The sequence below is a fragment of the Athene cunicularia genome (assembly GCF_003259725.1).
Source record: "Athene cunicularia isolate RWA chromosome 2 unlocalized genomic scaffold, athCun1 chr2_part1, whole genome shotgun sequence".
NCBI classification, from domain to species: Eukaryota; Metazoa; Chordata; class Aves; order Strigiformes; family Strigidae; genus Athene; species Athene cunicularia.
Genome location: NW_020799095.1, coordinates 49543012 through 49567858, shown reverse-complemented (window position 1 = coordinate 49567858; position 24847 = coordinate 49543012). Strand labels below are relative to the sequence as shown.

At 39.8% G+C, this 24847-nt stretch overlaps 2 protein-coding genes across 2 annotated transcripts in view; one reads left to right on the top strand and one right to left on the bottom strand.

Annotated features, from left to right (window-relative positions):
* Nucleotides 1–8796, top strand: part of LOC113477308 (solute carrier family 12 member 7-like) — a 52785-nt gene extending 43989 nt beyond the window's left edge. Inside the window, exons 20-24 of the mRNA XM_026843551.1 lie at nucleotides 869–985; nucleotides 3270–3451; nucleotides 4576–4590; nucleotides 7234–7367; nucleotides 7815–8796. Of these exons, the coding sequence (XP_026699352.1) occupies nucleotides 869–985; nucleotides 3270–3451; nucleotides 4576–4590; nucleotides 7234–7367; nucleotides 7815–7906 (540 nt within the window). The 3' untranslated portion in view covers nucleotides 7907–8796. The remainder of the gene's footprint in view (nucleotides 1–868; nucleotides 986–3269; nucleotides 3452–4575; nucleotides 4591–7233; nucleotides 7368–7814) is intronic.
* Nucleotides 8797–20834: 12038 nt separating this feature from the next.
* LRRC14B (leucine rich repeat containing 14B) lies at nucleotides 20835–23899 on the bottom strand. The gene is made up of 2 exons (XM_026843231.1): nucleotides 22995–23899; nucleotides 20835–21480 (listed from the first exon to the last, which is right to left on the bottom strand). The coding sequence occupies exons 1-2, from the start codon at nucleotides 23897–23899 to the stop codon at nucleotides 20835–20837; spliced, it is 1551 nt and encodes a 516-aa protein (XP_026699032.1).
* Nucleotides 23900–24847: the final 948 nt, after the last annotated feature.

Here is a 24847-nt window from a genome sequence, read left to right as displayed (position 1 = left end):
TGGAACTGGGGCACAGGAGTTAATTGAATTTTTTTATTCCTTTTTTGAGAAACATGGTTGATTTTGCTTCTATTCAAGTGTAAATACAACACATGCCTGAAAAGCGTAAGATCTGCAGACTTGGGTTCAACTGCCAAGCATTTATTTATTTGATTTTTGACAATAGCTCTGCAAAGACAAAAGAAAATGTTCACTTCCTTGTTCACTCTCACTTGTTCACTTCCTTGCTGCCCTTCCTGGTTGTGGCTGGGTTCCTTCTATGTCTAGATCTGACTAATGGGCCAGGTAGTGATATTGTTGGAGCTGTGAGAAGTCAGTCATCCATCCTACCGCTACTTTGGGTCGGGTTGCACAGTGCAAGTGCTGTTGTGCAACTCACTGCTGCTAGGTAAGGTTGGCAGAAATGTGGACGCGTGTAGAGGAGGAGTACAATTATAGTTTGTGACTCACTGGGAAATAAACCAGTGTTTAGAGTCAGAAAGCAGCTTTCTCATCTAAATGAATTTCTTTTCATACTTTTGGTTGTAACTGAATAAAATCAATTAATCTGAATCATCACATATATGAAGAGATGTGATCCTCACAAAAAGGTGAATATTTGATGTTCCCATATTGACTAAAGGATTCAATTCACTTTGTGTTTTCACAAATCTTTGTAAAGAGATTTCATAATTAACTAGTAAATGTTTCAAAAGGATCCTTATGGTGTATTTATAAACAAATGATGTGTTCATGAAAACAAACCAAGTTTATAATGAGCTACGATACCAAATCTCATCTATTTAAGACAGTACTTACTTTAAATAATATGATCATCTTCTTTTTTCTGTAGACTGTATTTTTGTCATTAGTAACCTTTTTGTCCCAGATTCAGAGCATCACTGATGAGTCTCGAGGCTCAGTCAGAAGAAAAACCTACTCCAGTCCACAGTCCACTGGCCAAGATGTGCAGGCCTTGCTGACTAATGATTGTCGGGAGGAGGAGGTAGTTGGACATAGTACTGGTTAGATGTATTTTCCCATTGTGACACTTGAAGTGCCACTATTGCAAACTGAACTACATATGAACTTGATCATTTATTGTTACAGAACAGTTCTTCATAAATTTTAATTTTACTGTTTTTCTAAATTAATTACCTTACCCAATATTTTTTTTTCTCTAGATGATGCTTCTGTGACATGAACTACATCCTATTTTTCTCACACTTAGTCTCCATAAAAGAAACACTTATGTTTCTGAGGACCTGTTTTTCTTAAGACCCAGAAGCAAAGATATTTCTCTGCCTTCTATGTCTTATAAAGTCTTAACAGTGGGTGTTTCATTAATAAGCATATTTCATGCCTTCACAAAACACTGCCCTTCTTTATAGTTCCTATATTGCAGTACTGAAGCTTCTCAGAGACCATATAGATATATTAGGGCTTTTTAAGGGGATTTCTGCTTATTGACAAGCCATTATTAGCCCATAAATGTCATTACTACTTTCTGCCAGGTAAGTTTGAAAGGAAATGAACTTGATGTAATCAAGGGTTTTAGTGTGCACTTGAAGTGTTACTCATATCTAAAGATGTGTAGCCTAGTTTGTAGAAATGCTGTGTACCTTTGTGTTTCCCTTTCTTCATGAAGTATGAAAAGAACGTGTTGTATTCTGTGTAATAAATTTAGTATCAAAATAGCACCAACAAAAATGTGTTTTCATTGTCTTTGCATTTTTAGAAAAGTGTGCTGTAGGTCAAGAGTTTCTGTTGACATCACTATCTTTCTAAAAATGGCAAACTTTCTTCCATTGAGGCATAGTTGTACAGAACTCATCTTACCGTTGTTAGTTTGAAATTTTAGTTCACCGGATACTGCTGTATACTATCTACAGGTATTTGCCAGCTTTTTTCCATTCTCGTGATGGAACTGTATTCACAGTGACTTCTGATTTGTAGTCTTGACTCATGATTTAATCTTCTGGGGAGATATGAAGACTGTCAAACAAATAGATAGTTATATGAACCTCAGAACTGAACTCAAGTGTTTGGGAATCCTCAAGGACAGGGACTAGGAAAATCATTTAGGAAAAGTACAGAGGCTCTTAGGTATTTAAAAACAACTGCAATTACAGTTTGTGAACCATTTAGAGGAATAGTTGTTCAGAGATAGAAAGCAGTTTTCTCATCTGCTTTGATTTTATTCATGCTTTTGATTGTGACCTGAATGAAGTTGATTCTTCTGAATTATCACATATATGGAGGGACATTACCATCACTAACGTGAATAATTGAGGTTCTCAAATGGAACAGGAGCTTCAACATGATTTAACAAGTCTCTGAAGAGACTTCGAACTGCTAAACATTTTAAAAACAAACAAAAACCTCCACCCCCCAACCCAATCAAAAACCACAAAAAAAACCCCACAAAAAAGTCAGTCTCCCCCAAAACAGAACATCCCAAAACACAAAAAACATTCCCCCAGAATAATTCATTTATGATTTTAAAAGTCTGAGGTACTTGTATTTGTGTTGCTTCTGATGGAAATACAGAAGCCTATGGACAAAGTATTATAAGGAAAAGTAAGAAAATAACATGTGTTAAATATTTCTTCCTTCTTTCCTCAAGAGGAGCAAGGGGAATGGGAAGTAGAGAACACAGAAATGCAGGTGCATGTGGGGACAACAATATTGTGTTCTTAAAGTTGTGATTTGAGTTTCTGCTGTTACAAGGGAAGAGAAGGCCCTGTCATGGTTAGACTGATTGGCTTTTGTTGTGCAATATGCACTTGAAAGCATAAAAAAATCTAATTGAATATAGCTAGCCTTCAATTCAGCCAGTCCAATGTTGTGTTACTGGGATCATGGGTCATAGTGGTAGTTCAACCAAAAGCATGTGACAAGAACAGTGTTTTAACACAGTATCTGAGAAAAATAACAATGTAACTGATGAACTATGAGAGCACTGACTTTCAAGTTTTTCACTGGCAAACCCCCCTGGTATTAATAAAGTACCCTCAGGCTGTATTCAACCTCATTTTAGTTCATTACAAAAATAACATCCCAGCCCAGATGTAATCCTGCAAATATAAACAAATAACTACATTTTTACAAGCACTTTCCTTTCATGCTGAATTCAAAATAGTCTGTTATTTGTTCACAAAGTAAGGTGCATTTTTCCGTATCTTCCTTTGCTCTACTCCTGTGAAATTCCTTTTCAGAATTTTAATAACATGTAATCTATAAATGCTCTTCTTGCTGAATCTTGGGATGATTGTTTGTTTTGTGGCCAGGCTCAGCTAATCCATGACAGAAACACTGCCTCACACTCGTCTCCAGCGGTCAAAGCAAGCGTGGCTGCTGCTCTGCCCGAAAAAGTGCAAATGACCTGGACTAAAGAAAAGTTTGTAGCTGAAAAGCATAAAACCAAAGATTCAAATGTGTCTGGCTTCAAAGATATTTTCAACATGAAGCCGTAAGTATACATGTGGTATTTGGAGTTTTGTATTTGATTGTGTGTATTTTAGTGTGTGGGTGTTTTTGTTAGATTTTTTTGTTATTCCATGTTCTGGTTTCTAAGAGATTTTGGTTTATTTGTTGAGTACAATCATGATCTTTCCATGCACTTCACTTAAATGCCATTCTTATGAAACTAGCGTGGACTTGGGTGGAATAACAATGACTGTAAAGAGTCATTCACAACATTCTTGTTCTGTCTTGTTCTTATGTCATTTCCACATCTATTGTGTTTTGTTGGGGTGGAGGGAGTACTAAAGAAGCAGATAGACTCTTTCAAGACATTTAGCTTATGTTTTGTTTTTTGGGTGGAGCCATTGAGGTTTTTTTTTATTTTTACCCCCAAATGGACATTTGGCCCTTATCCTGTAAATTAAAGCAATATAAAATTTGTGCCTTTATGTATGTCATCTTATATTAAGTATTTCCTGTTGAAATATTCCTTAATGTCTTTTTCTTAGATACAAAAGAGATCAGGATTGACACAGGCAGTAGCTCTTATGTAGTAGACACAAAACCAATGACAGAAAGTCACCAGCTCGTTTGCTTCCTCCTGTGATTCAAGCACACACATGCATCTTTTGAGTTCTAGACTATATTTTGCACATGCTCAAAGCAAAAGTGGGAATGTCAGGGGAAATTTTAATATCTAAAGAAAAAATATCTTTATTGTAGGACTTGCAGACTGTAGAGTTTATGGTGTCAATTCTCAGCGTACCTTCTAAATCCTAAGTTGTTTTGTGGATTTGCTCTGAGCACTTTAGAAACAGTTTGCCGTCTGCAAATTCCAAACTTCATCTTGCTCTAAAGCGCTGGTTTTGTTCTGGGCTACATTATGCTCTAACTCTTAGCTGGTTGGGGTTTTTTTTGTTAATATCTTAGAAATATTTCCTATTACTAGTTCAGAATTGTGCAAGATGCAGACTTCATGTATTATTATTTTAAAACTACTATATGTGGTTGGGGGTGGAAATCATAGTTCAAACTTGATGTGCCTGTATAGTATATTAATATTTTTTAATTTAAAAATGTATCTGTTGGCATAACTTTTTTTTTCTGTGCTTTTGCTTTCCTTCCATGTAGAGAATGGGAAAATCTGTAAGTCTAAATTTAATTTCACTTAAGCAATGTAGGATGTGTTCCCTCGTTCTTGTGGTCATGTACATTGTATGTGTGTTTTGTCAGTCATGATTAGCAGTGCTTGTATTCTTTCGTACCTTGTTTTATGTACTGTGATTTAGTATTTATCCCTGAAAAATATTTTTCACTGTGACTTGTTAATGTTTTCTTCTAAATATTATTAACTTTACATTCAAGATAAGTCACAGAACATGTATTTTAGTTTCTGTAAGAATATAACACTTGACAGTACTCCTGTACCAGTGTAATACTTATTTTCCTAATTAACTACCTTAAAAAGTGAATATATTTTTGTTCTGGAAAAATAGACCCCATTATGATATAACTAATTGGACAATAAGAATGAATTTTTTCACAAAGGGAACTTTAACATTTCATCAAGTAACAGTTCTTGCCTCCCTTCTACCAACCCATACATGTGTAGAAATAACATAAGTTCAGATATACATTGGGTATGACAGCATACAAAAACCAAATTGAGCTTCTTATGAAAACTTAGTTTGCTTTGTGTAACACGTATGATTTCAGTTCTGCAGTGCTTGAAGGCTCAATGAAGTTAGTCAGCCTCAGTTCACATTGTACACAATATACCTTTAGTCAATTTGAGCCTTTTTTTCAGTGCTGAATTCTTGCCCGCTCCATCATACACTTGCACCTTCCCTGTTTCCCCTGTGTTCTATATTCAGTTCAACAATATTTCTACTTCAGTATTTATATACTTCTTCAGTTATACACTCTTGCCGCCTTTTCATAGTTGTTCTTTGGTCGTCTCAAGCTGCTGCTGCTCTGAAAAACTGAGCTTCAAGTATTCTTTTGTTCCATATATGTTTTTTTGTGCAGTTAGTTCTTAGGACAAATGGCTAGTGTGACAGAAAATCCCTCGGGAGGAACTGATAAACTCAGTTTTAAAAATGTCATTGTCTTAGTGGGGAAAATGGGATGGGTGGGGTGAAGAGAATCAATTGAAACTGATGGGACTGATCTCCACTGGCCACTAAACTTCAGGCCAAATGCCTTTTTTCTCATTTCCCCTGCAAAATCAAGGATGAAAATACAACATGAGTCATGCTACTTCTAATAGGATCCTGTTAATGGTTATTCCCTTCATAGTAAACAGGACTTAGTAGAACACAAGTACATATGCTTCCAGCATTCTCCATCTTTCTTGGTCCCCTGTGTTTGAATGAACCTGTATCTGGCTGCTGTTCTCAACTCCACACATTTATATAATCTGAGGGTGGCCTCATGTTGCTGAAAGAATCTAGGAGTGTTGGTGTAGTCCCCTGAAATGACCTCTGGTAGTAGAACAAAGTTGTATGTTTCCTTTTGTAAATTTTGGCTTCCTAAATGTTTTTCTTTCGGGAAAAGAGATCTCATTAATTTCTACTGTTTACTTGAGCTGAAACAGTGTTGGGGTTTGTGCTGTAACTTTGATTGCTGTTGGTGGAATTCAAAGGACTCCAAACTTGATCAGATGCTTCAGAGGATGTCTTATTCCTGCTGCTACTAACCTGCCAGTCCTCTCACTGTCACAGGACAGTATGTGAGCAGGGTACAGCTGTGCTTTTACTGTGAGATGACTACTTACAGTGCTAAGAAAATGGCACAGGATAGAGTGGTAAGGTGTATTATACCATCAATGTATCATACCTATGTGTAGCATACCAGTATCTCCATTCTTGAGATGTGCTATCACCCTGTTTTTCTGAGGTTCCCTTTGAAGTGACTCACTTCACTCGTAAAGAATCTGCTTTTGGGCAGTGGATCTTTTGGATAAATGACCTTGGGTAGGATCTGGATATTTTTGTTGCAGTGTAGCATATGACTCATTTCCAGTCTTGGCTAGTTTTACAGAGATGGCAGTTTCTTAGGAATGACAAGGAAACTGTTCTTTTGTTTTGTTCTGAAGAACAACTAAATCATCCAAGGTAGATGCTAAACTAAGGAAATCTCTGAAGTCCCAGCAGTTTTTCCTTCTTGCATACAAATCTTATGACTATTATATTAGTGGACACAACAAGTAAAGCATTAGTTAATATTGATAATGTAAGGGGAGAGGCCCAATTTCAGTTCATTACTCTTATAACATGAGAAACAAGTAGATTTTAAAGTAAATTCTATTCTGTTTCTGAATTTTCTTCACCAGACTTATAGTAATCTTGTAATGTTTCCAAAGGAGCATGAGGGAAATCTTGTACTATACAACATAAATAATGTAATCTTTCCATTGCATTCCAAATCCAATATAATTCCATAGACTGGATTCTCAGTGGTTTTGATTAAACTTAGTTTCTATTGAAATAATTTTTTGCTTCATTGTTGTAAAAGGTAACAGACAATTGAAAGATTTGTGCATTTTGGTGATCTGCTTAGTTAAGAGTTGCTTGAATTTCAGAGTTAAATGTTCTTTTTAAAGAAAAAAAAATCTTTTAAACTAGGTTTTGCATTTTCTAAAATTTATTTTCAATGTGTTCAAATGCTGGTGTCCATGAAAATAGCTTATTTGTGCATATAAATTAAATTTATAAATTCAAACACATAACATAATTCGAGTACATAGGTTATTGTGACAATACTTTAAAATGTTTGTTTGCACACTAGGAATCAGTCAAATGTGAGAAGAATGCACACTGCTGTGAAGCTCAACGGAGTAGTGCTTAATAAATCACAGCATGCTCAGCTAGTTCTCCTGAATATGCCTGGACCTCCTAAAAACAGAAAAGGTGATGAAAACTGTATCCTCTACTACATTGCTTCCATATTTCTTGAAATATGGTTTGATCTTTGTGGTTGTTCCATTGTCTACTTGTCAGGATAACCATTAGTAACCATGTTAAGTATAAGTTTCCTTTACATAAACAACTTTTATTCCACAGTGTTTTAAGAAATATTGCTAGTGGTGTGTTTTGTGTTGAATTTGATATAAAGCACTCCTCAATTTTAAACTTATTTAAAAAATACCTATTTTTATCTCTTCTGTATCTATCCTTCCCCCAAATTAGGCCTTGCTTGCACTTGAGCAAACAGGTGGATTATGTAATAGCACAATAAAGGGTGACACAGGAAAATTCCTTGATAAAATTGTTGAACTTTATTTTTGCATTATACATCAGACTTCTTGAGAGATTTGTGGCTATCTTGTTTCTTTTCTGAATAAATTCCTTGACTTAATGATATTTCAGACATGGAATTTTTGGAAGTTCTGACAGAGGGTCTCGATAGAGTTCTTCTGGTCAGAGGCAGTGGACGTGAAGTGATCACCATTTATTCTTAACCTGTTTGCACACTTTGTTCACCCCAACCCCCCACCCCCACCCCAATGAAAAAACAAAGTTACTTGCCATAATTTGAGCAGCTTCATTAACAGTTCTAGTGCATTGAAAACTACTTGCAAGCTGAATCTTCTAATGATTTGTTCTGGTTTTATATTAAAAATTTATATTTAAATTATATTTTAAGAAGATAGATCTATGTAGAAAATATTTCTGTAGTGAATTAATAAATGGTGGATGGGTTAGGATATTTATATGTAGCATATTCTGATGCCTCTTCAACTGTGGTGAAACACAAGCAAAGAAAGGGTAATGCAGTGGGATTTTTAAGCATACGGAAATGTAAGCAACTTTTAGATGCAGAACAAAGATTAAATTCATCAAAGGAAAAGGTTTAAGGAGAAGTTGACTTCCTTCTTTACCAAAATGCTGCAATGTTGCTTCTGTTGGAATTAGTCCTGGTTCAGGAAACTTCATTCAGAGATGTATACAACCTCTCAAATTTGTATATTATGTGTATAAAGTGTTTCCCTGAAGTTCGTGATATGCCACACTTGTTTTAAATAACATTTCTCTATTTAAAATACCTGGTCAGGTAGCTGAAGGCTCCAGCTGATAGTAATAGTGAACTGACAAGTTGTGTGGGTTTTTTTTCATGAGCTACTAGCAGTTATAGTATATTGCACAATTATACCAGTGAAGCCTAAGAGCATCCAACTCACAGTAAGACTATGATGCAGTAACTCCACCTGGTTGCAAATCTAAATGTAACGATAACCAACTTGCTGTGGTTTAATGAACTGCAGTCTCTTGTTTTCAAATGTGTATATTTTGAAAATGTTGTATAATGTTGTATGTATGTGCTGCTGTTTAAAATAAACTCTGCTTTTCTGAACAGAACGAGCTCTTAAGTGTTTTTCATTTGAAATTGTTGAACAATTTAGTTTAGGTGCTCAGTAGAAGCTTTCTGCTTCTGTTAGAATTCATGCCCCTTTTTGGACACTGTTTAGTTTTGTAAATGTTGAAAATCTAAAGTGTTTGTTGGGTATTGGAAGATTGTTCTCTAAAAAGAATGGTTTTATTTAACCATACATAAACTATTCTTTTATGATACAATCAACATTTCTGTTGCTCAGACTGGGACAGCAGTGATGCAGGGCCCAAATACCTGACTAGTCTCAAGGCCAGTGCTTTTATCACAGCTCTGTCACGCAAAGGAAAACAAGGTTATAAATGGCAAAGCTGAAAGCAGTCATTACCAGTCCCTGTAGTTTGATACATAGCAACAGAGGGAACACAAAAAGATAATCAGATGACCCAGTGAACTTTTAAACAGTGCTGGGGCACACCAAAAGGCTCTTGGAAAGCCATGCTGCACAGAAGGCGGCTCTCGTAGACCACTGGGTGTGGGTGTAGGTTTAGGCTTTGGGCTGGAATTTGGTTTATGTATAGGCATTCAGAAGTACCCTGGGGGCACACCAGGAGCACTCCAGGGCCCCTTAAGTGCAATGAAGGACACATGGAGGTCCTGTGGACTGACCAGAAGGTGTCTGAAAGTGCTAGATTTGCACAATATATCAAGTGCATGAAAAGGCATTCCTGACCGCTGGGAAGAAAAGAAATGTAGTCAGATGCCCCTGGTGCACTTCAAATGGCTCTTGGCTTCTTTTGGGACACATTAAAGGGCACTTAGAGGCCCGTGGTGCAGGGCCATCAGCAGGTGTTCCTAGACAACTGGGTGGCTTATGGTAAAGATTCAGTTTAGGGATAGGCTCTGAGGCCTGGGACCCATCAAAAGCTCTCTAGGGGCCCTTAGGTGCAAGGCAAGACTGATGGAGACTCTGTGGGCATACCAGAAGGCATTTGGCAGAGCCTGGTGTGCACAAAATGTCACTCAAAAGGCCATGATTCAACTCAGAAGCACTCAGAGACCAGTGGGGAGCACAGAAAGTCCTTGATATGCTTCTGGTGCACTTGAGACAGCTCCCAGATATGCCTGAAGCACACCGAAAGGTATTCTGAAGGTCATGATGCATAGCAGAGCTTACTGGTACACCACTACGGCTGTTTTAGGATTGGAATTAGCATTAGGTTTGGGCAATGACTGTGTCTTAACTCCTTTGTACTTCCAGCACTTTATGTGTAGTCAGGGCACCTCCAAATGTCTTTTACTGAAACCTGGGAGCCTCCACATGCCTTTTGGTGTGTTCTGCGGACCTCCACAGAGTGCATGTCAGGTCTCTGCTTGCTTTTAGTTACTTTCCAATTGCCTTATCCCTCACCAGGAATATTCAGGAGAACCCCATGTGGGGCACCCCCATGCCATTGTTAGTGCCCCCACCACACCTGCCCTGAGCTCTGTAGTTAGTTTTTATACTGTCCGGTTTTCCTGTGATAATATCTTTTGTGGCCCCCCAAGAATAAGAGCTTAAGGGTTCAAATGCTTCAAACATTTAGATTTTCATTAGTGAATGTTAAAAACACATATAGTTAATTAATTAACAGTCATTCTATTGAGAAATTTTGGTGTGGAAATGCCTTGAAGACCAGAGTCTTTAGGAGATAAGCTGGCCTGATTCTAAGAATGTAAAGATTTCCTTATTATTTTTCTTTTTAAAGAATTGAGTGGAAACGAAATGTCATGGTTTTCGCCCTGAAAAATCATCTTGAATGTGGTCAGTAGGCACTTACTAGTTTGGCACCTAAACCTCCAAATACATCAGTACCTGTCTCCTAGTCTGTCACTGCAAACACCCAGGAGAAATGGGGGACTGCTGTCTTTCTGGGGATTTTTTGGTGGTGTTGGTTTTTTTTGTTCCACCTCCCCTGAATAATTGGTTGTGCAAGAAGTATAGTAGGAAGCACAGAGTGGCTTAAAAGCTAAAGCAGGGGATAAGATGGAGGGTAGCAAGAGGGAGCATGGTGAGGAAGAAAAAGCGAAGGGTTGTGACATGGCAGCAGCAGAGTTTGTAACTGTTTGGCAACAATTCTTTTTAATATTTTTCCCAGAGAGATCAGTGGCCAACTGACTCGCTGACCACGTAATCAGTTCTAGCCAAAGCAGGTGTTGGAATGGTTGGCTGGAATTGGGATGGGGGGTTTATTTTTTGAGTGAAATCGGAGTCTTAGGTTGGCTAAGACAAGCATGAAAGAGCAGCTGTTGTTCTTCTAGACAAACTACATTTAGACTGATGTCCTCAGAGCAAGTAGAAAGTGTTTCTTTGGTTTAAAACTGGATGCATTTGCACTCAGTACTTGTATGGTACTAAAGAAGCAAACTAAAGGTACCAAACAAAAGTCTCTGCTGACATTCTTTGTCAAGAGTGAAAGCTAACTCTAATTTAATATATATATATATAATATTACAATATATATTATATCTATCTGATATTTAAAATATGCAGGTTACTTGGTTGAAAAGTTTTGGTGCACGATAACTTTTCTTAGCTTACTGAGATGCATACTAGAAATCTTTTCACAAAGCAAGTTTCTCGATGTCTAATGGCCTGTCCTGTAGAGTATAGCATTTTAGGTATGAACTGGATATGTTTTTAGAGAAGTGGGTGTATTGTCCTTGAATTTTCCATTAAATAGTAGGTTTTGGTCGTGTTTGGGTTTTGTTTGTTTGTTTGATACTGGCCCTAGACTCTGGGAAAATACTGCTTTAGGAATAGAAGCTGAAGCACTTTGACTGACTAGTGATTTTTACTGAAATAATCACAAAAATGCAGAAGGAAATGGATAACTTTAATTTCACATGGGCAGAGATGTGCCAAGTTTTCAGAACATAGTTTCAGAGTTCCTTGAAAGGGAAATTCAATAGGTATTTTTTAAAATCCTCACAAGCCCATGCTATACATTTGATACACAAATGACATCTTTATAATAAAACCAGCCTTATTTATTTTTTCCTGAAATGCAATAAGCTAAACCAGACTCCCCATCCAGAAGTCACATGCTTGATGAATACTGAGGGAATCTACACTTGCACTGCTTAAAGCTAACCAAAATGAATGTTTATATTCAGAGTAGGCTTATAACTTTATGAATTTTTTTCCTTTTCCTGTTTGAGTAGTGGTTGACAACACTGCCATTTTAAGTTAATACCTCATTCCTGTGTTGATGTGAAAAATAAACATTCTGCACTTCAGAAGCACCATTCCCAGGAAAATAGAAAATACATTTGCAAAGTAGTTACACAGGTAATCTACACTTTTCTGTTATGTTTCGAGGAGGGGGAAGGAATTTTGCAACACTAAAGTTTTCAGGTCCACATCTACATCTACAGTTCTGGGGACACCTAACTAGCTGATTTAGCTTCTCTCCTCTGTCACAAAAATCAAAGGAACAGCAGCACACTGCTAGTCACTTACATATCTGTTGATTTGGAGTTCCTTCACCAACCATTTAACATGCTATTCCATTCACCATCTAGAGGAAGTGGCCAAGTGATATGAGTAGCCACAAAAGGGACCTTATTAGAAAAGGAAGATTACTAAAAAGAAGAAATGGCCTGCTGAGATGCTGGGGTTTCAACCCCAAGCCCCAAATTAAGGTTGACATATGGGTGATTCCCAAAGTCCTTCACAAAGGGGGGTGAGTTTGCCTTTAGGCTTCCCTCCAGGGTGCCGCCGGCCTGGCAGATAGAGCCATTGGGTAAATGAGCCCCAGGTGTCTGCATTAAGTAAGCAAAGGTCAGGTGTCCCACTTAGGGATAAAAGCTGGGACCACTTGCAGGCAGGGGCAGTGTCTGTCTGTGAGGTGGATGCCCTGTGCAGAGTTCCCTGTTGGGGAAGGACCTCCTGCCTCTCTGGGACTGGGCTCCAGTCAGGTCTGGCTTTTGTAAACGTGGGCTGTGTAGAGATCCAGTATGTGGCTTCCTTGGTCTTATGTGTTTGGCTTCTTGACTTGGTTGTCTCCTGTCCTTTCTATGAAAGACTGCATTTCACCATTTATTCCACCTGTTGTTGATTGTGTGGTGGTGTTGTTGTTGGGGTCAGTGGGACTGATGTCAATTATGCATAATCTGACTGACTTGTTTGTATCCCCAGTGCTCACCCATGTGCTGACCCTTTTGTATCAAATACAATTGGGTTATTGGTTCATCTTTATGCTGGCTGTGTCCTTTATGCTAGGTCTAATAATTGGCAAAACACCTGCCAGCCTGACAATTAGGTTTGTAAACCAGAAGCATCCTTGGAAAGTGCAGATGGAATCATTGAAACATAGCTGTGTACCTAGAAATGGGAGACAGCCTGAGATCACCAAGTGCACCAAACAATGAACTGTATTAGCTAGCAGCGTGGTTTGAAAAGATGAAAAATAGTGTAGAAAAAGGGAAAAACATACTGAGGAAAATAAGAATCGGAGTAACTGCTGTTCTAACTGAAAGAACAGGAAAACAATCTGGAAAAATAAAAATTGATCTGAAAGAACAGAAAACATCATCATCTATTGGCTATTCCAGGTGAAAATCAGGAATCAGTAGCACCTGTTGGCTGCTCAGTGTGGCAGAGTCCTATGCTCTTTCATGGTTCTACAATATAAAAATTACTTAATTTTTAACCAAAATGGAGCCTCTTGGAACTTTTCATCCTGCATGTACTTTTCCCTTGAACTCTCTTTGTGAACTTTCTATGAGATCTTGGACCCTTGCTGGGGATGCCTGGCTGACTCCAGACTACATAATGTGGATAATCTTTGAAGTGAGACTGTCTATTACCTGTAACTTCATTGGCCCTTCTCTGGGCCCACTTCAGGGCTTGGGTTGGTTTGTCCTCCCACCTTTGGGATGGTTGGGTCCCTCTCTGGGATTGATTTATCTTCCTCTCTGGGATGGTTTGGCCCCTTCTGGAATCTATCTAATTCAGTTGATATGAGTCATTTATTGTAAGTAGATTTGCTGTTATATTGTTGATGAGTTTGCTTCATTAATGATAAGTTTTTAGTAACCTGTAGTAACCCTCCACACAATTTGAGTACTTTGGCAGATAGTTCAATATGTCTGTATGTTGGTAACCTAAATGTTACAAGTTGTGCTTCCAAACCAACAAGAAGTAGGTTGAGCAGTCTTGTCTATTCAAGTCTCCAACTTGCAGGGGAAGCACCTCTTCCAGCAAAGCCAAGGTAGCCAATTTAGTCTCATTTCTAGGGAGGCATAAGGAATGAATCAACATAAAACCCAATCAAACATCACTACAAGGCAGGATTAAATCAATATTTGGATGCACTTGCAAAGTATAAGGTAACTTTATATGCCTAGATAGTTGTAGCATTACTCCTTCTCTAATAGCAGAATGCCAGTTCCAACACACACGGTAAAAAGAAGGAGCAGACCCAAACCATAATCGGCACTGCTGGGGCAGAGAAGATGCAGGAATTCTTCTAAGAGAGGGCACACATCCTTGTTGGAGCAAGCCAAGTGTGGTTTAACCTCAGCTGGCAACTAGGTCTGTAAAATGCCCATAAAATGTTCACAAATGTCCACATAATGTCCACTGAGTTCATTTAGTCTATGCCTTTGGGCTCCATTTGTTATAGTGATCACTTGGGAGAGGAGAGGTGGTGTGTTGTGTGGAGTTACTGGGCACCAAAGCCAGCTCAGGTTGGGTTGCTGCTGCTCTTGCACTGATTCTTTTAAGACTTGTTCTTCACTGGTTCAGGTGGTTCCTGCTATAGAAATTCCTATAACATGCAATTCAAATCCCAGGTTGTAACAAGTTAAAGGTATTTCCACTACAATCTCCACTCCTGGTCCCTTTGCACCACAGCATAGGGTTTAATATTGCAATGAACTCCTCCCCTTGCCCCTGCTCTGGCTTGGATTTAACCACAGACTGCTCCAAGCGGAGCCTTACCTATGAATCACAGTCCCTCCTGGGTTATAGCTTCTGCAGCACAGACTTATTCACAGCCACGCTTGCTTTGAGGTGTGCTTGTTCCAGCGTGGCCTTCTCCATGGGCCTCAATGCCTTCAGAAGTGTATGTGCTTGTGGTGGTTTAAGCCCTGCCGGGAACAGAGAGCACGTTGCCGTTGCCCCTGCCCCACCCTCAGCTGGTCAGGCTGGCAGTGAGGCACAAACCCGGGCTAAAATAAGAAGAAATTTAATACAACAGTGTGGTAAACAATCTGAACAACAACAGTAGCAATGATAGCAACAGTAAACAGCAATAACGGTAAGCAAGGCAAAAGATATACAGAGAAATACCGCAAATGGTTATGGAACAAACCCGACGTGTGTCCTGCCACCAAAAAACCAAAGAGAAAGTAAAAAAAGGTTCCGCCCCCTGGACCTGACACCAGCATGGTATGAATAACCTGGCTGGAGATCCCTTCCCCCTCTCTCTCTGATGGGGAAACTTAACCCTATCCTAGCTGAACCAGGACCATGCTCCAGCATGGCCTTACGCACAGCCACAGTCCCTCCAGGGGCATACCTGCTTTGTTGTGGGTTTATCCATGACCACTTTGAGGTGCTCCAGCATGGCCTCAAGCACAGCCACAGATGCTCTGAGGTGTACCTTCTCCAGTGTGGATTTACCCTTGTACCACAATCTCTGCAGAGGTATACCTGCTGCAGCACTGACATAACCACAGCCACAAACACTTAGAGTTGTAACTGCTCTAGCATGGGGTTAGCCGTGGCTACAGACACTTCGTGGTGTTCTGCTCCTGCATGAACTTATCCACAGGTCACAGTCCCTTCAGCTTGAGTTCAGACTGGAGTTCCAGCCTGTCCAGTGCAGCAGCACGGAAACTGCAGCAATGCCCTGGCCATCTGCCAGCCCAGGCACATCGCCATTGCTGTTATCAAAATGTTCCCAGGCACAGCAGAGTCATGTAATAAGCGATACAGCACTACAGCAAACAGTGAAAGCAAAAAGCAGCCACCAATGAGCAGCCACTAATGTCAAGCACAAAGATTATCAATTAATAGCTAAACAGCAATAACAGCTATAAATTTGATCTGACACATTCCAGTCAAACCTGTCATCATCTCAAACCCTTCGAGGCTCATGTTGGGTGCCAAAAATGTCTGTCTTGGTTTAACCCCAGCCAGCAGCTAAGCACCACACAGCTGCTTGCTAACTATCACCCTGGTGGGACTGGGGACAGAACTGATAGCGTAGAAGTGAGAAAAGTCGTGGGTTGAGATAAAAGACAGATTAATAGGTAATGCAAAAGCCACATATGCAAGCAAAGCAAAATAAGGAATTCATTCACCAGTTCCCATCGGCAGGCAGGTGCTCAGCCATCTCCAGGAAAGCGGGCTCTATCATGCATAGTGGTGACTTGGGAAGACAAAAGCCATCACACTGAATGTGTCCCACTTTCCTTCTTCTTCCCCCAGCTTTATATGCTGAGCGTGACACCATATGGTCTGGGATATCCCTTTGGTCAGTTGGGGTCAGCTGTCCCAGCTGTGTCCCCTCCCAACTCCTTGTGCACCCCCAGCCTCCTTGCAGGTAGGGTGGGGTGAGAAGCAGAAAAGGGCTTGACTCTGTGGAAGGACTTCTCATCAGTAATGAAAACATCTCTGTATTATCAGCACTGTTCTCAGCACAAATCCAAAACACAGCCCTGTACTAGCTACTATGAAGAAAATGAACTCTATCCCGGCCAAAACCAGCACACCACTGCAACACCAAAATGCTACATCTTAGCCTGTATTTAAAACCAGCAATAACAACCATAATTAAGAAAGAGACTTAAGAGACAAAGGTAGGATATCTGAAAAGTAAGGACAGGATTTCCACAAAGAAGCACCTGTCACCACAGCAAAGGTAACTGCATGCAGCTGGTCTGAAATTCTTCAGACCTTGGAACAAGTTGTCTCTAAAGTCGGAATGTCTGTGATTTAAAAGAGAAATAGAATACCTACTTCCATTCCAGAAGGGTACAAATCCCTCCTTGCCCAAAATCCACTTTCTCCTAACAAGTTTTGAGATTTGATAGTTTTGTGTCAGTAAAATACTGTTGTCACATACTAGCAGTGTTTTATCGCAGTTCAGCCTTTTGGATTCAATACTATTCAAAGCACTGATATACCCACATTCTAGTTAATACTATAGTTCATGCAATAAAATGTTAACATGCAACTGTAAACAATAAAGCTTTTGCTTCAATCCTATCAAAAAGCATTTTAGAAGATGGCAAGTCTTTGAAAATGTCTGCATGCTTCTGCAGAGCATCTGGCTTCCCAGGAACAGGATCCAAATCCTTTTTGCACATGGATCCATGTGCTCCAGGTGTTTGTCAGTCATTCACAGCTATTCTGCATGAAGTGATACACGTGCACCACTTTAATGCAGTGCACTCCATACTCCAGGCTCAAAGGGAATTTTTGAAACGGGTATAGTGCTGATCCTCACTGGGCACTGAAACTAAAATTATGGACTCTATATACACTCCTTCTGGCCTAGAGAGTCATAAATTGAAAGCATATGTATGTAAGACTGAAAATGGAAGACAATCAGGAGTTTGTAGGAAGGAGAAGAAGGAGGAAATAAGATAAAGGTGTGGACCAGGACTGGTTTTGCAAGGAGAAAGCAGAGAGATAGCTTCATAGGCAGCAGACTTTGTAAGGCATCTAAATATTCTGAAACAAGAGCTGATCTATGAACAAACTGTCCATTTTGTGTGTACTGAAGCAGGCAGGGACTGGCTGTTGTAGCACAACATGGTTCCAAAATGGCCAACCTTCACCTCCAGGTACAGCCCGTTAGCTGGCCCTGCTGCCAGGGTGAAGGAATCACTACACAGAGGTTTGCAGCTACTGAACATGGAATTTCCTCTCCCAGCAAGAGGAAGTGTGACTACTCATCCCAAAGCAGTAGATCTTTGGCCTAGCAAAATTCAAACCATTTATAACTGGCTGAGAAGTCACACAGGTCAAGTCTAGAATGGAAAGAACAGCAAGGTCAGGGGGAATGAAAGGTAAAGACAAGGACAAGGGAGTATGTGGAACTCTGTCCAAATATAAGCAATATGTTATGGAACCTAATTCTGGCATTTTTAAAATCACAGCTACTTGTCTCAGCAACTTAAATTACTTCTTTTTTGTGCGCTCTGTAAACATAATCAGGTCATGTCCATTCACTTTTAATTGTACCATCATATGTCTAATCAATGAAACATGTTCAAAGGAAGAACATAAGCTAAAACATAAAAAAAAAGATCATTTAAATGCATGCTATGAAACCTGCTTAGTACTCAGTCCATTTATTTTTTTTTGTAAACTAGGTTAGTAGCTATATTCTTATTGTGGGTAAACAGAAAGCTTCACAAACCAGCAGTGCCTAAATGAATCTGTCTTACCCTCAGATGACAAGATCTAGTATTATTTCAATAATATACTATAAGTATTATACATAATAATGTATGTATAATTATACATAATAATGTATGTATAATACTTACAGTATAATACAAGTAAGCTGCTTGTGTTGTTTTAATAATGATCTTTAATGCTACAATGATACCTCAACTCCTGCTACAGCTGTTTAATCAAGTTTTCATGAACCGTTAAAGTGTTTTTAATGGCAGAGTGCTGGGCGTTAACCTGAGCAGCTTTTTAAAATTTATTTTGGATCATCTAGAATTTAACCAAGTCTCTAGTTTACATCAGAGCAGTTTGGGCTCTGGGAGAGTTGACAGACACTGTTATCAGCAGTCTAAAATTGACTGACAATATGTAATGTTTGCTAATATTTTTCTCTTTGGTCTATCTGCAGTATTACAGGTGAGAAACTGGGTAGACTATGACACTTTACTACTACCCAGGGATTTCTGCCCTGTTACAGTACTATCCCCAGATTTGTTTTGTGGCCCCACTGGTGCATCATGACATCCTGTTGGCCCCTTTATCCACATTCCAACTACTCTGTGTGTGTGTGTACACAGTCCTGGCAGAAGAGGGCAGTGTTTTATGAAGATGAACTAGTTAGCAACCCACCCTTGAACCTTCTCTACATTTTTGAAATTGGCTTTGAATTCATTTCTCTACGAGTGTTTTCAGCACCAGTCTTTTTTACATTGTTACCACTGTCCCAGACTTTCTTTAAAACAGCTGAAAACAGCAAGATACATTCTACCAGCCGAGAAACTGATTCAACAAAAGGGACCAGCTCGAGGCACTCATTTGCTGACATCACAAGCATGGCTGTGAAGCACTGTCCTGGTACACCTCTGTAAAATACACTTTGCAAGAGCTTCAGCGGAGTCCTCACAGGCTGCTTTATATTGGTGAGAGAGGTGGGAGGAAAACTGTCATCCAGCCATTTGGTTTGATGCCTCCTCAATATGGAATTTTACTCCTCATCAGCACAATGTATTAGACAAACTCTCTAATTCCCCAGGCAAAAGAGGGTATATTGTGCTTGCCTCTGCAGAAGAAAGAGAGGCACAGGGACAGGGAGGCTGCTATAGATCCCCACTGCTGGGAATGTGCTGAATAAAACACAGACTGGTGAATTCAGAAGGCCAAGGGCAAAACCAAAAATTGCTTTAGGGAGCCATAGGTGAGGATAGGTGCACAATCTTTGGGACATCCTGCTGGACTTGGGAAAGGACTTTCCTGTCTTTTCTGTAGGGCTACAAACTTCACTGCCAAATCCAGAGGAAACTGTATAATAAATCAACCAAGCTTAGACACCTATTGTTTTACTAAGTGTGCTGGGTTTGTGTGGTGGGGTTCTTGGTAGTGGGGGAGGGGGCTACAGTGGTGGCTCCTTATGAGAAGATTTTTGAAAGCTCCCCTGGCTCCAAGTTGGACCCACCTCTGACCAGGGCTGATTCCATTTGTGATAGTGGCCATGCATCTGCAATAATGTACTTAAGAAGGGGAACCTGGGAGGAGGAGTGGGAGTTGTGAGGAGAAGTTACAAGTGGGACACCTATGCAAACACTGAGGTCAGTGGAAGGAAGACAGGGGGAGGTGTGTCGGTGCAGGGATTCCCACTGTATCCTGTGGTGAGAGGGCAGGCTGCCCCCCTGCCACCCATGGAGGACCACAGTGGAGCAGATGCTGACCTGCAGCCTGTGGAGGACCCCACGATGGAGCAGGTGGCTGCACTTAAAGTAGGCCAGAACTGTGAGGGAAGAAGCCCTTGCTGTTTGGCACTGGGAGGCTGGCAACATGCAGGAGTGACCCATGCTGGAGCAGTTGTTAAGGGCTGGAGCCCATGGGAAGAACTCACACCAGATAAAACTCATGGAGGACTGTCTCCTGTTCGAGGGGAGCCATGTGAAGCAGGGGAAGAAATGCTTCCCTCCCCCCAAGGATGAAAGAGCAGCAGACTGACCAAAACCCCCCTATTCTCCACCCCTGCGCCACTGGGGGAAGAAAGTAGAGATATTGGGAAGAAGACTGAGCCTGGGAAGAAGAGAGAGGTGGTGGGATGTGTTTTTATGATGTGGTAACCCTTTTCACTGTCTCACTCTGTTAAGTGTTGATTTTATTAGTATTTGAAGTAAAGTGATGTTATTTTTCTTCCTCTAGCAAATCTGTCTTTTGCCTGAGACCATAATGGCTGAGACATGCCTCCCCATCCTTATCTTGATTTTTGAGTCTTTTGCTTCATTTTTTTCCTTCCCATTCTGAGGGGGAAGGAGTGAGTGAATGGCTGAGTAGTGCTCAGCTCCCCTCTGGGCTCCAACCACGACACTGATAAATGAAGTACTTTTGTGTAAAATAAGAAGCTATTAAGGGTCCTCCACTCTTCTGAGAGCAAGTAGTGCTTATGTAATGTGTATGCAATAGATACAGCACAGTTTCAATACCTCAGTGGATCAGAGGCTATTCAAACAGACATAAATTCAGTCACAAAAATTAAAGAAAACTCAAGACCGACCAATGAAGGAACAGTACTAGAAAAGACTAAATTAACATCTCATTTGACAGAGCATCTCAGTACCACTATTTTACACATTTAACTCATTTTGTTAAGAGAAGTATTGAGCTTTTCTAAAGTCTCTTTGAAGGACTTGATCAAGTAAGCTCCCAGTTCATTGTTCGTCTCGTGAACAGCTGCATCATAACTGCCGAAGAGTGGAGTTGAAGCCTTCACATCCTCCCTATTTGCTTGGAGTAAAATGAGGTTAAGCTCCTCTGCTACACTTGCATATTTTTGACGATCAAATCTGCAGAGACTTGCATCATCAACTGGGTAGGTGATGCCAATAGGGTAGCAGTCCCTTGGAACTGGGAACTCCACGTATTTCAGCATTGGCAACTCACAGAGAAATGTGAAAAGGTGTTTAAGTGCTTGGGATGACAGTGGGTTTCCAAGAAACTTGAATTCCTGTAGTTTCTGACAAGCGCTTAAACCTAAAATCAACATGTTGACATGAGTGTCTTGGATGTTACAGTCCTCCAAGGTAAGACTCCTGAGTACTGAAGAAGAATGTCTGAGAAGCCTAAAGAATATTGATGGGTAAAGGTCAGGAATATCGTGACCACTCAGGTCCAGGGCCTCTAAGTGATTAGCATGGAAGCTATTGGCTAAATAAGCCATATCAGCATGGTTCAATGAGCAGTTAGAAACATCCAGCATCTTCAGTGGAGTTTTTAGTGGGCTGCAGAATTAAAGAGAAAAAAAGTTTTATGGCATAAAACATTGAAAAGCTACATTTACAAAATTATGAGTGCAGCCATGTGCCACGTCTATTATTTTTTCTAACTTCTTTTGAGAAACAGAAGAATGTGCCAACAATGACAAGTATATTTTTTGCCTGAAATCAGATGTATGAATTAGCTCCTACTTTACAAAATTCCAGCTGTGTTGTTTTTAATGAGGATTAATTTGGTAACATTCTATGTGTCTATTTTGTAACCAGTTATATGTTTTCAGGCATCTATTACTTGCTGAATTAATAGCAGATCATTACTACCATAAAAGCTTTAGTGGCTGCTTCTTGTAGGCAGCTGTTATAATTCCAGAGATTCAGAACATTTCCATTAGGAATTATTCATGACAAGATGAAAGCCAATCAATATTCTAACGAGACATCTGCTTTTGATTCTAGTTTTGTTTCTACTATGTTTTTAAATGCCCAAGAGGTTTACATGTTGTATTGTCCTCGAGTTGCAAAGAGGCATTCTGATGATGCAGAAGGTTGGAAGAAGTGTACCTGACATTATGTGCAAATATTCTTGTTGAATATAAAATAGTTCTGACAGGTAAAAATCAAGAGATCCCTTTCATACATGTTAAATCTTAGTGAGACTTCTGCCACAGACCTCAGCCATATCAAGTTTAGAAACTTGTAATTTATTTTTATCAATATAAGCAGTGTGCTGCTCACAACTTTTAAATGAAATTACTTCATACAGAAGGAATTTTAGACCAAGATGATGTGTCTCAATGAAACTTCTGTCTGCCTTTTTTTTTTTTTTTTTTTTTTTCCAGGTGCTCTGAAAAGCATACAGTTAACATTTTCTGTTCAAATATGAACACCATTCACTGGCAGCTTGTTATCTTTTTGAAAATTGCCATTTTTTCCCCAGGAATTCGTCATGAATATTCTTATATTACCTTAATTTGCAGTACAGAAAAACATCAGATCTCTCTTGCCTTGAGACTGACAGACACAACAAACAACTGAAATCAGTCTCAAATCAAAGTCTACTATCCCTCTGCTCGCCTGAAAATACAGATCTGTGGAATTTTAGTATATTTACTTCCTGGTTTTTAGAGGATAAAAATTCACCAGAGACTCTGAAAAATACTTGCAATATGACTCAGGTTTTGCACCAAAGGCCAGTCCAAGCTGATTGAAATAGCTCAAGAATGTGGTAAATCAGCGTGTGGGTGTAACCCTTTCTTATGTAGTAGCCAAAAGTATATTCTCATTATACTAATTGGATGGGCTCTGGACGACTAATAAGAACAGTCAGTTCTTCTAAGTGTATTAGATATGCATTGACTTCCAGTTCTCCCCAACAAATATTCTTTCCTAGCTTCCTGCTTCCCCTTCTCACACACACCCTGAGATATACTCACTTCCCTTATTCTCAGAGATTCTCAGCTTGCTGTTGGCACAAACGGCTGTTCTTTACAGTTTGACTGAAAGCAGGATGACCAAATTACCTGAGCAGTTGCTGTATTCTTCCTGTGAGTATAGAAAAAGGCACACTCAGCTCGGTCAGCTGTGTCATTTCACCCATCTTTTCTCCAATGTTAATAAGCATCTGTTCATCTGCAGCTGTGAACCTCTGCACATTAAATGTTCGTGCTGGCAAGGTCAAGGACATCAGTAGAGGGAAGTGGATACTGTTGAGGAGTATGTCCAAGTGTTCCATTTCCAAGCGAACATTGTGAACTATTTCCAGTTTGCGCAACAAAGAGGGATCAATGAGTTTTATGATATAGAAGAATTTCTGCAAAGCCAGGTTGTCAGATCTAAATGCCACACAGCAGATCTTCAGTGGACAATAGCATCTCTTCAACAGGGCCTGCACTACCAGCTCATAGTTCCTCTCTGTAACAAACAAGTCAATTAGCACATCAATACTGATTTCAAAAGTACCTGGATTGCACTGTGTTTGTTGCAGATAAACCAGCAGTTCTAAACAAAGCTTAGAAAACAGTTGTGTCCTGGCCCACCTGCCCATTGTCTTCTTGCACTCACAAAACTGGACTTCAACATCTTTTATACCCGTCAGGTCGACCACTTTCAACCTTTTCATGTAGAGAGAAGGATGATTCAGGACATAGTCTCTCAGCCCTGTCAGACAGCTTTCCAAGCACACAGAGCATGTTCTGTAGCTCAGGTCTTCTTCGTAGTCCACAGTAGTTCCCAAAAGTTTTCCCATGTTAAAGTCAACAAGTGGCCAGTTCTCTACCAAGTCATGAATCACTTCTGCTTGCTCCAGTAAATAGCTGGCTTTAAAAAGAAGAGGAAAAAGATTATGGGCAACACCACCGAGACTCTTCCTAGCAAACTCTGCATTTGAAACGAATGCTTCAGCACTAATAAATCGGAGAGACTTCATTGTTGCTCTGGACTCCTTGACATCACGGAGAGTGACTTCTGCATTTAACTAACGATCCTAGTGTCTTATCACCTTCTATTTTTATCTGCAGCTGCTCTTTGCCACTAAAGGAAACCTTGCTGGGAAGACAGAATGAACAGTCACATGCAGATCCTCTGCTTTCTATTTTGGAGCTATACCATGATTCTGCAGTAATTAACTGTGAGATCTTTAGTCAGAGAGCATTTATTAATTTAATAATTATAATTTATTAATTTTAAATATTTATTAATAATTTAATTTATTAATTTATAACAAAGCTAACTTGACTAAGTACAGACTACTGACCAGCAGGAATAGTGAGATCCGGGGAGCACACATACCTGAGAATATTTCTGTATTCCACTTTCTTCCATGAAAGATAATATGTTGGGGATTCACATGCTGATTTCAATCAGAAAGATTTCTCGGAGTTAGTATAGAGCTTATCCTAAAAACTATAGCCATAAGGAAAGACTGAGGTGCTACAGTCATTGAGCTATACAGTGTCCCTCCATTTTGCTGTTCCTGTTGACAAGGAATAGCAAAATACAGTGACTCCAGTGGAAAAGACACAAGACTCTTGGAAGAGCTCAGTGCCTTCGTGACCAGAACACTTGCCTGTCATAGGAGACTGAGGGGTAAGTACAAGTCAAACTGAACAAGACAGAGCACAGAGTTAAAACTTTCTCATAACGTCACAGGCAAGTTGTTGCCGTTGCTTTAAGCAATAGATGGTCTTTTCTTTCCTGTTTGAAAAATCATGGTTTTGTTGTGATACAGAATGTGAAAACATTAAAAATCTAATACCTTTTCAGGCCAGAAAACAACCGTCTCTTGCACAGTTGTCACAAAATCAGAGACATTTCTTTCTTTCAGTCCAGCACTTGCCTGTCAGGGAAAGCAACGCTGTATACGTCCCCTACGGTA